At 41.0% G+C, this 16,416-nt stretch overlaps 1 protein-coding gene across 1 annotated transcript in view; it reads left to right on the top strand.

Annotated features, from left to right (window-relative positions):
* The window catches only part of MCM6 (minichromosome maintenance complex component 6), a 37,419-nt gene that overhangs the window by 6,868 nt on the left and 14,135 nt on the right, over window positions 1-16,416 (top strand). Inside the window, 8 exon segments of the mRNA NM_001260615.1 lie at window positions 677-926; window positions 3,162-3,327; window positions 3,616-3,761; window positions 4,715-4,865; window positions 7,503-7,644; window positions 10,717-10,858; window positions 12,468-12,575; window positions 13,593-13,748. Coding sequence (NP_001247544.1) covers window positions 677-926; window positions 3,162-3,327; window positions 3,616-3,761; window positions 4,715-4,865; window positions 7,503-7,644; window positions 10,717-10,858; window positions 12,468-12,575; window positions 13,593-13,748 — 1,261 coding nt within the window.

The raw sequence follows: 16,416 nt of genomic DNA, 5'->3' as shown, positions 1-16,416 counted from the left end.
TTCTCAGGATTATTGTGTAACATCCTTTTTTTAAGAAATTGCAGGTAAGCAAAAAAGTATTTGCATATAAAACAAAAACAGGATCATTCTGGGTTTTGTTTTTTTTTTTTTCTTTTTCTCCCCCGAGACAGAGCCTTGCTCTATCACCTGGGCCGGAGTGCAGTGGCGCAATCTTGGGCTCACTACAACTTCCACCTCCCGGGTTCAAGCAGTTCTCCTGCCTCAGCGCCTCCAAGTAGCTGGGATTACAGGTGCTCGCCACCGTGCCCAGCTAGTTTTTGTATTTTTAGTAGAGATAGGGTTTCACCATGTTGGCCAGGATGGTCTCGATCTCTTGACCTCATGATCTGCCCGCCTCAATCTACCAAAGTGCTGGGATTACAGGTGTGAGCCACCACGCCCGGCCCGTTCTGTTTTGTAATTTTAATTTTCTTTTTTTTGGCATCCTTTAATTTATATTTATTCATTTATATATATTGTTCTGGATGCATATACATCATATAATTTAGGAATGGGCACATTGACTAAATTATTCTTACAGGAGAGTCCAAAGAATACCTTGTCTCTTAAATTTTTTTTTTAAACATAAATTATCTTTGGATGCCCTCTCACTAAAATGGAAAGATTCTTAGTTAGGAGATGAATGTTTACTAATGGGACATTTGTCTTTAAACAGGATTCGAGAGCTCACCTCATCCAGAATTGGTTTGCTCACTCGCATCAGTGGGCAGGTGGTGCGGACTCACCCAGTTCACCCAGAGCTTGTGAGCGGAACTTTTCTGTGCTTGGACTGTCAGACAGTGATCAGGGATGTAGAACAGCAGTTCAAATACACACAGCCAAACATCTGCCGAAATCCAGTTTGTGCCAACAGGAGGAGATTCTTGCTGGATACAAATAAATCAAGATTTGTTGATTTTCAAAAGGTATTAAACATCTGTGTAGATCAGAGTCCGTCAATGATAATAATTCACTTCTAGACCCTTGCAATAACTTCTATTTAGATCATGTTCAATTCAATTTTTTTTTTTTTTTTTTTTTTTTGAGACGGAGTCTTGCTCTGTCACCCAGGCTGGAGTGCAGTGGCCGGATCTCAGCTCACTGCAAGCTCCGCCTCCCGGGTTCACGCCATTCTCCTGCCTCAGCCTCCCGAGTAGTTGGGACTACAGGCGCCCGCCACCTCGCCCGGCTATTTTTTTGTATTTTTTAGTAGAGACGGGGTTTCACCGTGTTAGCCGGGATCGTCTCTCGATCTCCTGACCTCGTGATCCGCCCGTCTCGGCCTCCCAAAGTGCTGGGATTACAGGCTTGAGCCACCGCGCCCGGCCCAATTCAATTTTTATATAAGTTAAGCATCATCAAAATGACTACAAATTTAAGCCCAAAACTCTTCATGTAAATTGTAATTGTTAGTATATACATCTGTTTTAACTTTTAATAACTTGGAAGTTCCTTAAGACTGACAAAATGTATTTGTCAAAGAATAAATGGTAACTAGGTGGTGGTGGTTATTATAAACTGGAGTTAAGAAAACTTTGAAGAAATAGCAACTTATTAGTGTAAGATTTCCATTTGGTGCATAGAAAGGAAAGCGTGAATAAGACAGGCTAGCTTGGAAGCAATGAGGATTATCATGATTGAAGTAAAGGAGCCAAGTTGGAGATCATCTGAGAGATGATGTGATGTGAGACCTGGAGGTACTTGGATCCCTAAATCTTAGGCTGAGAAGTTTGAGCCTATCTTAATAAGCAGTGGGAATATACTGGGAAGGTAGTTTATGTGTGTGTGTTTTTTTGTTTGTTCGTTTGTTTGTTTTGTTTTTTTTGAGACAAAGTCGCACTCTGTCACCCAGGCTGGAGTGCAGTGGCGTGATCTCCACTCACTGCAAGCTCTGCCTCCCAGGTTCAGGCCATTCTCCTGCCTCAGCCTCTCGAGTAGTTGGGACTACAGATGCCCGCCGCCACACCCGGCTGATTTTTTTATATTTTTAGTAGAGAGGGGGTTTCACCATGTTAACCCAGGATGGTCTCGATCTCCTGACTTCGTGATCTGCCCGCCTTGGCCTTCCAAAGTGCTGGGATTACAGGCGTGAGCCACCGTGCCTGTGTGTGTGGTTTTTTTTGTTTTTTTGTTTTTTTTTTTAAGGAAACTGAGTAAGTCCGTGATGGGTTTAACAGAGGGTAATAGGCAATTTCAGTTACCTGGGCAAGAAGTGATGGATGGCAGTCGCAAGAGGTGATGGATGGCAGAATGAAGGGGACTCAAATTTCAGCAGGTCTTAATTTTTTGGGACATACAAAAAGGAAAGAAAAGTTGAAACTGCTTAAGTATGGAATAATTATCAGATGAATTTAATATTGCTTATATTGCTCTGATAATCATTCTCCTTATTTAGCTTTCTTACATTAACCTGGTAGCTTATAAGATGCACATATTCTGCCAACAGCTTTGGGTAGGAGATACCTTATCTTATAAAGTATGAGTCAGATTGGGTCTTAGTTTCGGGGAAGAAAACAATTGTATAAAGGACACTTGACAATCAAGACATTTGAAGACGGACTAGATAATAGAAGATGTGTAATTTTATGGAATTAAATATTGTTTAATTATCTTGGTTGTGTTAATGGTATTGTAACAGAGGATTGTCTTTATTCTTAGAGATGAATGCTAAAATATTTAGGTGTGAAGTTTCTTGATGTTTACAACTTTGTTCAAATATATAGTAAAAAAGAAAAAACATGTATCTGTAAATAATGTTAGCAGTTGTGTTGAAGTGGAGGGTATTAAAAGGTATATTTGAAATTTTCCATAAAATTATCTTAAAGCTTAGGAGAAGATGGAACATATAACATATTTAGAGTCATTTTGAACAAAGAGAAAAAAAAACTTTTTAAATGAGAGTAAAAGAAGTTTTTTTTTTTTTCTCTGCTGCTTGAATCAGCATGAAGTTTTTAAATAGATGTAATCTTTTGCCAAATTGAACTATTTGACTAAAAGGAGTTTTAGAGTAGATAATTTTTAGGATGAATGTTGATAACATGTGAAAGTCTGCTAATGGGTCAGATAGTTTAGAATATGTCAGTATTTGTGGTATTTAATTTAGATTGTATGGCATCTGAAAGGGATCGCTTCTCATTCTTGGCTGTTTGTCTTTATTACAGGTTCGTATTCAAGAAACCCAAGCTGAGCTTCCTCGAGGGAGTATCCCCCGCAGTTTAGAAGTTATTTTGAGGGCTGAAGCTGTGGAATCAGCTCAAGCTGGTGACAAGTGTGACTTTACAGGGACACTGATTGTTGTGCCTGACGTCTCCAAGCTTAGCACACCAGGTCAGTAATCTGTGGCTCAAATTTAACAAATTCTCAGTTACCTAAACTGCAGAGTATCTAACTTCCCACATCTACATTGTCTTCTTTTTGGCTGCCAATCAGAAGCTGAGCAAGGAACTGTGATGAGAATAAAAAGAAACTGGTTTTGCCACAAATGGTGCTATTCTGAAAGTATTCAAGGCTTAAGTGAAGTCTTTGGATTTATAGCTTTCACTTATTTGAGCAATTTTAAAGCTATTCAGCACCTTTAATATTTAAGTTGTGAAACAGCCTATCATTCTGTTTCAGGAGCACGTGCAGAAACTAATTCCCGTGTCAGTGGTGTTGATGGATATGAGACAGAAGGCATTCGAGGACTCCGGGCCCTTGGTGTTAGGGACCTTTCTTACAGGCTGGTCTTTCTTGCCTGCTGTGTTGCGCCAACCAACCCAAGGGTAAGTCATTTTGGGGTTTTTGTTTGTTTTTGAAACAGTCTCTCTGTCACCCAGGCTAGAGTGCAGTGGCAAAGTCATGGCTCACTGTAGCCTCCACTTCCTGGGCTCAAGTGATCCTACCATCTCAACCCCCTGAGTAGCTGGGATTATAGGTATGAATCACTGCACCCAGCTAATTAAAAAATTTTTTTTAGAGATGAGGTCTTGCTCTGTTGGCCAGGCAGGCCAACAGTGAGTCTTAGTAGAGTGACAGCTTAAGAAACACCTACCCTGAGGCTGCCACAAAGTGATAGGATTCTGAAACATCTGGGTTATCTCATCAATGTTAAGAGCAGGGGATGGGGTTAAGATTTGATGAGTTCTAAAACCAAATCTTTTGACATATGTCTTTCTGATCTTGAAAAAAACAGTCTTATTTGATGTCTTACATAAGAGCTAAATGCTTTTAAGAACAGTGGTACAAATTATCCATGCTGTTTTTTGTTTTAAGTTTCACACCTCTGTTAAGCTTTTGGAGGAAATATAAATAAAAAGATTTAGTAATCTGGGAAGTAAATTTCTGAGAATGATGAACCCCTGGCAGTATTGTTCAGTTAACTCATAAATGGGAGTTTGGAAAATAGTTCAGTATTGGAAAAAGGGAGTGAACATAATCTCTTATTTTATTTGCAGCTTTATATCAGTGATTAACATTCTGCTATGGCTTATCTCTTGAGCATTCAGGTAGCTTTTTTTTCTATTTAATTCACTGGAGAAATGACACACCCTTAAGTGTCTTTGTTAACTGAGGGCTTACTAGTCTGGGGAGTTGTTTTTGGTTTTTTGTTGTTGTTGTTAAACCTTTACAGTCAGCAAATTGTGAGGTTGACTTCCCATGCAATGAAGTTTCTTCTCCTTTATGCTCTTTTGACTGCTTCTATACTAATAATTCTTCCTTTGTTCTCTACCCTTAGTTTGGGGGAAAAGAGCTCAGAGATGAGGAACAGACAGCCGAGAGCATTAAGAACCAAATGACTGTGAAAGAATGGGAGAAAGTGTTTGAGATGAGTCAAGATAAAAATCTATACCACAATCTTTGTACCAGCCTGTTCCCTACTATACATGGTAAGAATTCCATCTATTTATACCATAAACTTGAAATCAAAATAATGATTATAAACAGCCACAAGTGATTTCTTAAAGCACATAAATCAGACCATGAAAGTTTTTAGTGGGTCTAAAAGAGGTCATTTACAAAAGGACAGGTACATGATTTCACTTATATGAGGTACCTGTAATGTGCAAATTCATAGAGATAAGATAGGATAGAGATTATCAGTGACTTGGAGAATGGGAGAAATTAGTTATTTAATGGATAAAGTTGCTATTTGGGATGATGACAAAGTTCTGGAAAGGGATAGTGGTGACAGTTATACAACATAATGTACTTAGTGCCACTGAACTGTAGATTGAAAAATGGTTAAAACGATAGGTTTTATTATGTATTTTTATCTTTTTTTTTTTTTTTTAAGGAAAAAAAGTCATTTCGTCATCTTATTTCCTGGCCTTATGACGAAATGCACTTAAAGTTTCAATATGCTAGACTAGTCTCCTGGCCTTTTTGTGGTTGTAGTCTCCTGGCCTTGTTATTGTTGTTGTGTGTATGTGCACACGTGTGTGTATGTGTGTGTGTTTTAGAGAGACACTTTTGCTATGTTGTCTAGGCTGAAGCACTCCCTCCTGGGCTAAAGCAATCTTCCTACCTCCAGCCTCCCCGGTAGCTGGGATTACAGGTGTAGGTCACCACACTTGGCTCTTGTTTGTCTTTTTATTTACCAAGATGGAATGTTTATGATTGGTTACTTGTTCTGTCTATACCTTTGGCAGTTTCACATTTTCCTGACTCTTGGTTGCTAGCTGTGTTTTGAAGGCTATAACTAACATTTTGTGCCTGATGCTTTATCTTTGAACTCCTCCATCCTTGTCCTCTATACTCAATTGGGATTGTGGTAGGAACTCATTAACTTTTTTTTAATCTTTTTTAAATTTTATTTATTTGTTTTTTTTTTTGTTTTTTTGTTTTTTTTTTTTGAGACAGAGTCTCGCTCTGTCGCCCAGGCTGGAGTGTAGTGGTGTGATCTCGGCTCACTGCAACCTCTGCCTCCCAGGTTCAAGCGATTCTCCTGCCTCAGCCTCACGAGTAGCTGGGATTGCAGGCATGCCCCACAACGCCCGGCTAATTTTTGTATTTTTAGTAGAGGTGGGGTTTCGCCATGTTGGCCAGGCTGGTCTCGAACTCCCTCCTGACCTCAAGTGATCCATCCACCTTGGCCTCCCAAAGTGCTGGGATTATAGGCATGAGCCACTGCATCCGGCCCTTTTTTTCTATCTAAATATAAGTCAAAGAAGTTTTGTTTGTGGAATGGGTTTTTTGTTTTCTACCTCTTTTGTTTTGTTTTGTTTTGTTTTGTAGGGTCTCACTGTCGCCCAGGCTGGAGTGCAGTGACAGCGAACACAGCCTACTACAGCCTCAACCTCCTGGGCTTAAACGGTTCTCCACCATAGCCTCCAAATTAGCTGGGACTACAGGTGCCTGCCACCGTGCCCAGCTAATTTTAAAAAAAAATTTTTTAGAGATGGGATTTCACCATGTTGCCTGGGCTGGTCTCAAACCTCTGGGCTCAAGCAATCCTCCCGCCTTGGCCTTCCAAAGTGCTCGAATTACAGGCATAAGCCACCACACCCAGCCTAATTTTCTACTTCAAGGAATGCCTTGTGTAAATTTGCATAGCACTTTGTCGATGGAGTTCACAGAGTAGATAATTCCACAGAAAAATGTTTAATAGCACAGTGTGCTATTAAGAAAATTGTTTTTTGGCCGGGCGCGGTGGCTCAAGCCTGTAATCCCAGCACTTTGGGAGGCCGAGACGGGCGGATCACGAGGTCAGGAGATCGAGACAATCCTGGCTAACACAGTGAAACCCCATCTCTACTAAAAAATACAAAAAACTAGCCAGGCGAGGTGGTGGGCGCCTGTAGTCCCAGCTACTCGGGAGGCTGAGGCAGGAGAATGGCGTGAACCCGGGAGGCGGAGCTTGCAGTGAGCTGAGATCCGGCCACTGCACTCCAGCCCAGGCGGCAGAGACTCCGTCTCAAAAAAAAAAAAAAAAAAATCGTTTTTAAGAAACAATTTTTTTTTTAAGAAAATTGTTTTTCCTTCTTACTGGATTTATGAACTAAGCAGCTGTAAATTGCATTCAGCATCTTATTTAATCCACATAAATTCAGTTAACATACATTTATTCAGTACTGGTCACTGTAGGTGATAGAAAAGTGTTATGAACCATTTCCTCAAACTCTTGACAGAACTATAAGAACTGGCATTAAAAAGGACTAGCAAATGTGGTAGGCTGTGGTGGACATAGTTCATTTATCAGGAGAGATCGTTGAGGGCTAAGGCATTGGGTAAGGTTTTGTGTGGGAGGTAGGACTCATGGACAAGTAAAGGCTCTGGCTTTTAGGATAGTGAGCACTGGCACAGTGACATCTGTGGTGTAGGAGAAGACATTAGAACAGTGGTTTAGGTGACTAAGTCCACAGAGCAAGAACCAAGATCAGAAGCCAGGTATTATTACTCCAGTTTTATGCTTTGCTTTAGCTGACTCTACCTTTTGGTTGGTAAACATGCCTTTACTGTTTCCTCTGAAAGTGTTTAACTTTATGTTGAAAAATTAGTTTTTCATCTATAGCTTTTCATTTCAGGCAATGATGAAGTAAAACGGGGTGTCCTGCTGATGCTCTTTGGTGGCGTTCCAAAGACAACAGGAGAAGGGACCTCTCTTCGAGGGGACATAAATGTTTGCATTGTTGGTGACCCAAGTACAGCTAAGAGCCAATTTCTCAAGTAAGCATTTGCCTGATATAGTATAGCAGGAAAAAGTGTACATAGTTCCCAGGCTGGCTGTGCTACCAAGAATACAGTCACCATGGCCTTACTAGGAGTGTAAATTATGACTATGTTAAATATATAATTCTCATAAAGATATGGCAACATTTTACAATTTTTTAGAATAGGGAAAAATTGCCTGCAATACCAATCTCACATTGAACTCTTTAGTCTTTGTATAATATCTTTGTACAAAAGTGTTTGAATATGTGAATTATGTATTTTCATTATTGTAAATCATATTATACATACTTGTAATTTTAATTTTCCCTAAACATTTTTTCCATGTATCTTTTTGCATGGAAAAATCTCATGAGTTTCTCATTTTCACAGATGTCTTCTTTTGTTGGTATATTATAACTTACAAAATCATTTCCTTAGCCCTGTTAAATTTAACAGGATAGTTTATTATAATAATTATTGATATAGATGCAGTGAACATCATAATGTTATATACATTTTTTGTTTGTTTCCTCTGGGTATATTGCTAGATACAGGATTGTTGAGACTAAGAATACAAACATTTGTTAGGTTTTAAAATAGGATGTACTTTCTTTTTTTTTTTTTTTGAGACGGAGTCTCGCTCTGCCGCCCAGGCTGGAGTGCAGTGGCCGGATCTCAGCTCACTGCAAGCTCCGCCTCCCGGGTTCATGCCATTCTCCTGCCTCAGCCTTCCGAGTAGCTAGGACTACAGGCGCCCGCCACCTCGCCCGGCTAGTTTTTTGTATTTTTTAGTAGAGACGGGGTTTCACCGTGTCAGCCAGGATTGTCTCGATCTCCTGACCTCGTGATCCGCCCGTCTCGGCCTCCCAAAGTGCTGGGATTACAGGCTTTAGCCACCGCGCCCGGCCTGGATGTACTTTCTAAAGGGAATGCTATGAGATATTTTATGTTAACTTTGTCAGTAGGAACACTATTTTTGACTATTTTTAGAAGCTGTAATAAATACTTGGTTACTTTCAAACTTTTAAGAAACTTAGGGCCCAAAATAAAAGCAACCAGTTTCTGAGCACCTGCCATGTTCTCGGTGCTGTGTATGTGTTATGTCTTACTCTGGCAGCACCCAGACAGGCATGTGTATTATTCCCTTTTTTTCAGGGAGTCACAACCTCTCCAAGCCTACAAGAAATTTGCCCACTCTCTTGTAGGTGAAAGGTGACACTGAGCCATGAATATTAAAATTCAGATACAGTTGCCGTTGCCTGCAAAACGTGTGTACTTCGTGCTACATCAAACTGCCTTTTCTTTATTTGTTTTGGAAATTTGTAACATAGTACCATTTTAGAATATTGAACGTTTTTAGTTGGTTTGGAGTATTATGAGTAAATATTTCTTTTGAACATATCACGAACTGAGTTTTAGATTTTAAGATAGTAGTCCTGTGTTACAAAGGATGTTTTTTTTCTTGTCATTCTCTCTCCCCCCGCCGCCCAAAAAAAAAAGATGTACTACAGTGTTGCCTCTGGTAACAGTATCATGTGGTATGTGACAGTCTTAGTGAATTCTGTAGCATTTTTTATGTATAAAATCTGTGTATAATGATAGTTGGAGTATCCAATCTGGCTGCCTTTTTTTCTTGCCTAATTGCCCTTGATTAGAGCCATCAGTATAACGTTGAATAGAAGTGGCAAGAGCAGACATCCGTGTCTTGTTCCTGATCATAGGGGCAAAACATTCAGCCTTTCACCTTTGAGTTTGATGTTATCTGTGGTTTTCATAGATGCCCTTTGTCAGGTTAAAGAAAAAGCCCTTTATTAGACTTAGGAAAATCTTCTCTATTCCTAGTTTGTTTGGTTTTTATAATGAAAGGTGTTGGATTTTGTCAGATACTTTTTCTACATCTGTTTTGGTGGTCATGTAGTTGTTTTATTAATTTAGCATATTGATTGATTTTCAGATGTTAAACCAATCTTGCATTTCTGGAATAAGCCCCGTATCTAGTTTTGTTTTATTTTTAATTGCAAGACCTTCTGATAGTTGATTGTTGCTATTTATTACTATTAAAGGCTTTTAAAATTGATGTTTTAGCCAGGTGTGGTGGCTCACACCTGTAATCCCAGCACTTTGGGAGGCTGAAATGGGTGGATCACGAGGTCAGGAGATCAAGACCATCCTGGCTAACACAGTGAAACCCCATCTCTACTAAAAATACAAAAAAATTAGCCAGGTGTGGTGGCGGGTGCCTGTAGCCCCAGCTACTTGGGAGGCTGAGGCAGGAGAATGACATGAACCCGCGAGGCAGAGCTTGAAGTAAGCCAAGATTGCGCCACTGCACTCCAGCCTAGGGGACAGAGCAAGACTCCGTCTAAATAAATAAATAAATACAATTTAAAAATAAATAAATAAAATTGATGTTTTAGGCTAGAGTGGTAGCTCACGTCTATAATCCCAGCACTTCGGGAGGCCAAAGTAGGCGGATCACCTGAGGTCGGGAGTTCGAGACCAGCCTGGCCAACATGGTGAAACCCCATCTCTACTAAAAATACAAAAATTAGCCAGGCGTAGTGGCGCACACCTGTAATCCCAGCAACTCGGGAGGCTGAGGCAGGAGAATCGCTTGAACCCAGATAGCAAGGTTGCAGTGAGCTGAGATCGCACCACTGCACTCCAGCCTCGGTGACAGAGCAAGACTCTGTCTCAATTAAAAAAAAAAATTGATATTTTTATCAGGTATTAACTCTGAAAATACAAAAATTAGCCAGGCGTGATGGCGCATGCCTGTAATCCCAGCTACTTGGGAGGCTGAGGCATGAGAATCACTTGAATCTGGGAGGTGGAGGTTGCAGTTAGCTGAGATCGTGACACTGCACTCGTTTGGTGACAGAGCAAGACTCTGTCCCAAAAAAAAAAAAGAAAAGCCGAAGGAGATGAGCCTTCCCATTTAGTCTGTGCATGTGTCTTTATGAATTGCTTAAGCTTAATGCCACTCTCAGATGTTCTTTCAGCGATTTAAACTCTTCCGCTGGTTTTCCTGGGAAGGGTGCTGTATAGTGACGTATTAATGAGTCTTTGTATGATAACCTTGAACAGGCACGTGGAGGAGTTCAGCCCTAGAGCTGTCTACACCAGTGGCAAAGCGTCCAGTGCTGCTGGCTTAACAGCAGCTGTTGTGAGAGATGAAGAATCTCATGAGTTTGTCATTGAGGCTGGAGCTTTGATGTTGGCTGATAATGTAAGAACATTTTACACTCTTCAGTATAAAGTCAGAATACCCCTACCCTATCAGTAAAGGCCTATAAGTTACTGTTAAAAAGATGTCCTTAAAAATAGCATTCTCAGCTGGGTGCGGTGGCTCACGCCTATAGTCCCAGTACTTTGGGAGGCCGAGGTGGATCACCTGAGGTCAGGAGTTTGAGACCAGCCTGGCCAACATGACGAAACCCCATGTTCTCTACTAAAAATACAAAAATTAGCCGGGCATGGTGGCGGGTGCCTGTGGTCCCAGTTACTCAAGAGGCTGAGGTGGGAGGATCACTGAGCCCGGGAGGTGGAGGCTTCAGTGAGCCGAGATTGCGCCACTGTACTCCAGCCTGGGCGACAGAGCGAGACTGTCTCAAAAAACACAAAACAGAAAACCCCAACATTCTTTAGTAAATAATTCATAGTTTTCTTCATCTAGAATTTGAAATTGTGATAATTGATCAGCATGTCCTGAGCATGTGTGTTTGCTGTGACTAGTTTAGATCAGTAGATGTGTACAAGTTGTAGGTATAAAATCAATCCTGGAGTTGACACAAGGTTTTGATGTTGAGTGAAAGTACAATAAGTGTATATTTTTAGTTATGCTCTTCGTTTTAAGTCAATTGTATGATTCTTTGTAGCTTTAGGATCTGTTGAATTATCTTCCTTAGAAAAGGGAGTTAAGAATCTTCACTTACCTATCTTCTACTAGTTTGGAGAATAGAAGAGTCCCTGCGGTAGCAGACTTAGTGAGTTTACTTGTAATTTTCCATCTGAAAGACTGTTGTTGTTTTTTCGAGATGAAGTCTTGCCCTGTCGCCCAGGCTGGAGTGCAGTGGTGCAATCTTGGCTTACTGCAACCTCTGTCTCATGGGTTCAAGCAATTCACCTGCCTCAGCCTCCCGAGTAGCTGGGATTACAGGTGTACGCCACCATACCTGGCTAATTTTTGTATTTTCAGTCAAAACGGGGTTTCCCCATGTTGGCCAGGCTGGTCTCGAACTCCTGACCTCATGATCCGCCCACCTCAGCCTTCCAAAGTGCTGGGATTACAGGCGTGAGCCACCACACCTGGCCATTGTGGTTTTTTTAAGAGACAGGGTCTCACTCTGTCACCCAACTTGGAGTACAGTGGCAATCATAGCTCACTGTAACCTCAAATGCCTGGCCTTAATTAAGCATTCTTCCTGCCTCGGCCTCCCAAAGTGCTGGGATTATAGGTGTGAGCCATGCATCCAGCTTGAAAGACAGCTTCTTAGCCGGGCACGGTGGCTCAAGCCTGTAATCCCAGCACTTTGGGAGGCTGAGACGGGCGGATCACAAGGTCAGGAGATCGAGACCATCCTGGCTAACACGGTGAAACCCCGTCTCTGCTAAAAAATACAAAAAACTAGCCGGGCGAGGTGGCGGGCGCCTGTGGTCCCAGCTACTCCGGAGGCTGAGGCAGGAGAATGGCGTAAACCCGGGAGGCGGAGCTTGCAGTGAGCTGAGATCCGGCCACTGTACTCCAGCCTGGGCGACAGAGCCAGACTCAGTCTCAAAAAAAAAAAAAAAAAAAAAAAAGAAAGACAGCTTCTTAGGCTTGATTTGTTTGGTTACAGGGTGTGTGTTGTATTGATGAATTTGATAAGATGGACGTGCGGGATCAAGTTGCTATTCATGAAGCTATGGAACAGCAGACCATATCCATCACTAAAGCAGGAGTGAAGGTATGTGTATCTACTTCTGTTCTATTGCATTGTCTATAGCCTTGTTGATTAATGTAGTACTAGAGAAGTTCACCTGGATAAAATTCATTACTTCAACTTGTAATGCTGTTCATTAAAATGGAAAATACAGCCCTGAGAATTATTTATTCAAACTATAAATGTTGTTTAGAGTACTGTGTAAATGTATTGCTGTGATAGTAGAGGAAAATGTCCATGAACAAAGCTTCATTTTCTTTGACGAAGCATGCTCCAATTATAACAAAAATAACCAAAGATCAACAGATGGATTATATATATGTATATAATTATTTATATTAACAGATAATTTAAATGAAAATAAGTATGATAGTATAACCAATACTAGGGAGAATCTAAACTTTAAAAGCCGCAGATTCAAGTAGATTGTAAGCAGTACACAACTGTAAATCGAGAAGACAACTCTTTCCCTGCAACTCCCGGCAACAGTAGCTGCTTCGTAGTATCTAATGGATAAAAAGGAATTTCAGGAGGAAGAAAAATAGGGATCTATTGAGTTCGTGCGCCTTTTAGGAATATTTTGTACATAAATAAGCATAATACCAACAGTTTCATTCCTGCTGGTTTAACTTCATAATTTTATTTTGGCAATCTTTTACCAGAACATAATAGATCAACTTTGGTTTTTTTTATTACTTTCCCATATTCAATTGTATATACCACAGCTTGGTTCTTTAGACTCCTGTTGAGTGACATTTAGTTCGTTTTCAGTGTTTTGTATTACAAACAAAGTTGTAGTAAGCATCCTTGAACACAGCATCCTCTTATATTTGGCTATAAGAGAAATTTCTAACAAATTGATGTCTTCAACGGTGTACACATCACACCACCAAAATCACATAGGAGTTCCTGTTTATGTGAAAAAGGGTATCATTATTTTGGTTTACGTTTAGTTAATTATGGGTGAGATTGAACATTTTGTTACATATTTATTGGCTGATGTCTATTTAAACCTGTTAAGATTCTTTCTTTTGTGGTCAGGCTACTCTGAACGCCCGGACGTCCATTTTGGCAGCAGCAAACCCAATCAGTGGACACTATGACAGATCAAAATCATTGAAACAGAATATAAATTTGTCAGCTCCCATCATGTCCCGATTCGATCTCTTCTTTATCCTTGTGGATGAATGTAATGAGGTAACCCCATGAGCTTCCTTTTTTATTTCCAGTTTGAGTAATCGAGTGAGACAAGGCTGGAAGATATACTGCTCCACAGCTGGTGCATGTGTGTGCCCCAGCCTTTGATTTCCCTCAGGGTGGCACAGGATCGGGCAAAGGGTTTAGTAAGCAACTCAAAATAAAGTCATTTGAATTGTCGCTTCCACTTAATTGTGTTAAAGAATATTAAGTTTTCAGGTTTTGTTACTATTTCTCAAAAGGAAACAAGTTACAGTTAACTTCCAACCGCACTTTTTTTTTTTTTTTTTTTTAAACAGCCTCTCACTGGAGACGGCTGGAGTGCAGTGGCACAGTCTTGGCCTACTGCAACCTCCACCTCCCAGGTTCAAGTGATTTTTGAGTCACAGCCTCCCAAGTAGCTGGGATTACAGGCATGTAACACCACGCCTGGCTAATTTTTATATTTTTAGTACAGACAGGGTCTCACCATGTTGGTCAGGCTGGTCTTGAACTCCTGGCCTCCAGTGATCCACACCTACCTCAGCCTCCCAAAGTGTTGGGATTATAGGTGTGAGCCACTGTGCTGGGCCCCAACCAAACTCTTAAGATTTTTATATGATTTTTTGTTTTGTTGATTGAGCTTTTATTTTATTTTTCAGTCACCTTGAAAAAAACTGGGATGCCAAAGAAATTTCTTCTTTTTTGTTAAATCATGAGTCATTTATCTTCGTATTTTTTCCTATCAAGTTGCTGAATGTATTTTACCTTCTTTTCTTACTTTTAAGATTGAGTGAAAAAATGTAGATTTACTTGGATTCTGATACGTTAGTTTAATTATTAGAGTTATTTGTACTTAAATATTTAACAATGCACCTCAGATACCCACAGAACTATAAAATGACAGACTGTAGGAACTAATATTTTAGGCCGTACTTTTTAAATCACTGAGCAAGGAGGTTCTACATTTTATTGGGTACAATGCACAACTCTTTATTACAGTGGAACTTTAAATATTATCTAAATAAACACAACCTTCCATTTTGTGTTTGGAGGGCTTGGATTTTTATTTATTTGTTTTGTAAAGACGAAGTCTTACTCTGTCACCCAGGCAGTGCCACAACCCTAGCTCATTGCAACCTCAATCTCCTGGGTTCCAGTGATCCTCCTGTCTCGGCCTCCCAAGTAGCTGAGACTACAGGTGTGTACTACCACGCCTGGTTAATTTTTTCATCTTTTTGTAGCAACAGCAGCAAGTTCAAGACCCGTGTTGGTCTTGAACTCTTGGCCTCAAACTACCTTACCACCTCAGCCTCCTGAGTAGCCAAGATTATAGGCCTGCAGCATCACACCTGGTTTGGTTTGGTTTGGTTCAGTTTTTTTCCCTTCACAATACAGAGACATATTTAATCACCAGATAATTGAGTTGTCTGATTTTCATACATGATTCATTAAAGTAGCTTTAGTAGCAGATCAAGTTATAAACCTTTAAAACATTCGAGATTTTTTAAAAACTGTTTTGTTTAGTTTTGTTTTGTTTTGGGACAGAGTCTTGCTCTGTTGCCCAGGCTGGAGTGCAGTGGCACGATCTTGGCTCACTGCAACCTCCGTCTCCTGGGTTCGAGTGATTCTTCTGCCTCAGCCTCCCAGGTAGCTGGGATTACAGGCATGTGCCACCACGCCCGGCTAATTTTGTGTATTTTTACTAGAGACGGGTTTTCACCATGTTGGCCAGGCTGGTCTCGAACGCCCACCTCAGTCTCCCAAAGTGTTGGGATTACAGGCGTGAGCCACCACGCCCGGCTTGTTTTGTTTTTGAGACAGTCCTACTCTTTCCTGCAGTGGTGCAATCGCGGCTCACTGCAACCTCAACCTCCTGGGCTAACGCAGCCCTCCCACCTCAGCCTCCCGAGTAGCTGGGACTACACGTGTGCACCATTGTGCCCGGCTAACTTTTGAATTTTTTGTAGAAACAGGATTTTGCCATGTTGCCCAGGCTGGCCTCTAACTCCTGAGCTCAACCAGTCCACCCACCTCAGCTTCTCAAAGTGTTGGGATTATAGGCATGTGCCACTGTACCTGGCCAAAAAGCCTTTTTTCTTTTTCTTTTCTTTCTTCCTTTCTTTTCTTTTCTTTTTTCTTTTCTTTCTTTTCTTTTCTTTTCCTTCCTTCCTTTCTTTCTTTCTCTCTCTCTCTTTCTTTCTTTTCTTTTCTTTTCTTTCTTTCTTTTTTTTGAGATGGAGTCTCACTCTGTTAACCAGTCTGGAGTGCAGTGTTGCAGTCTCAGTCCACTACAACCTCCGCCTCTCAGGTTCAAGTAATTCTCCTGCCTCAGCCTCCTGAGTAGCTGGGATCACAGGTGTGCACCACCATGCCCAGCTAATTTGTGTATTTTTAGTAGAGACGGGGTTTCACTATGTTGGCCAGGCTGGTCTCGAACTCCTGGCCTCAGGTGATCCCCCTGCCTCGGCCTCCCAAAGTACTGAGATTACAGGCGTGAGCCACTGCACCCAGCCTGTTTTATTTTATTTATTTATTTTGAGACAGGGTCTGGCTCTGTTGCCCAGGCCAGAGTGCAGTGGCGTGATCTCAGTTCACTGCAACCTCTGCCTCCTGGGCTCAAGCCACCCTCCCACATAAGCCTCCTGAGCAGCTACAGGTGTAGGCCACCATGCCCAGCTAAGTTTTG

This window comes from Macaca mulatta, chromosome 12, assembly GCF_049350105.2.
Source record: "Macaca mulatta isolate MMU2019108-1 chromosome 12, T2T-MMU8v2.0, whole genome shotgun sequence".
NCBI lineage: Eukaryota > Metazoa > Chordata > Mammalia > Primates > Cercopithecidae > Macaca > Macaca mulatta.
This window is presented reverse-complemented; position numbering and strand designations above follow the sequence as displayed.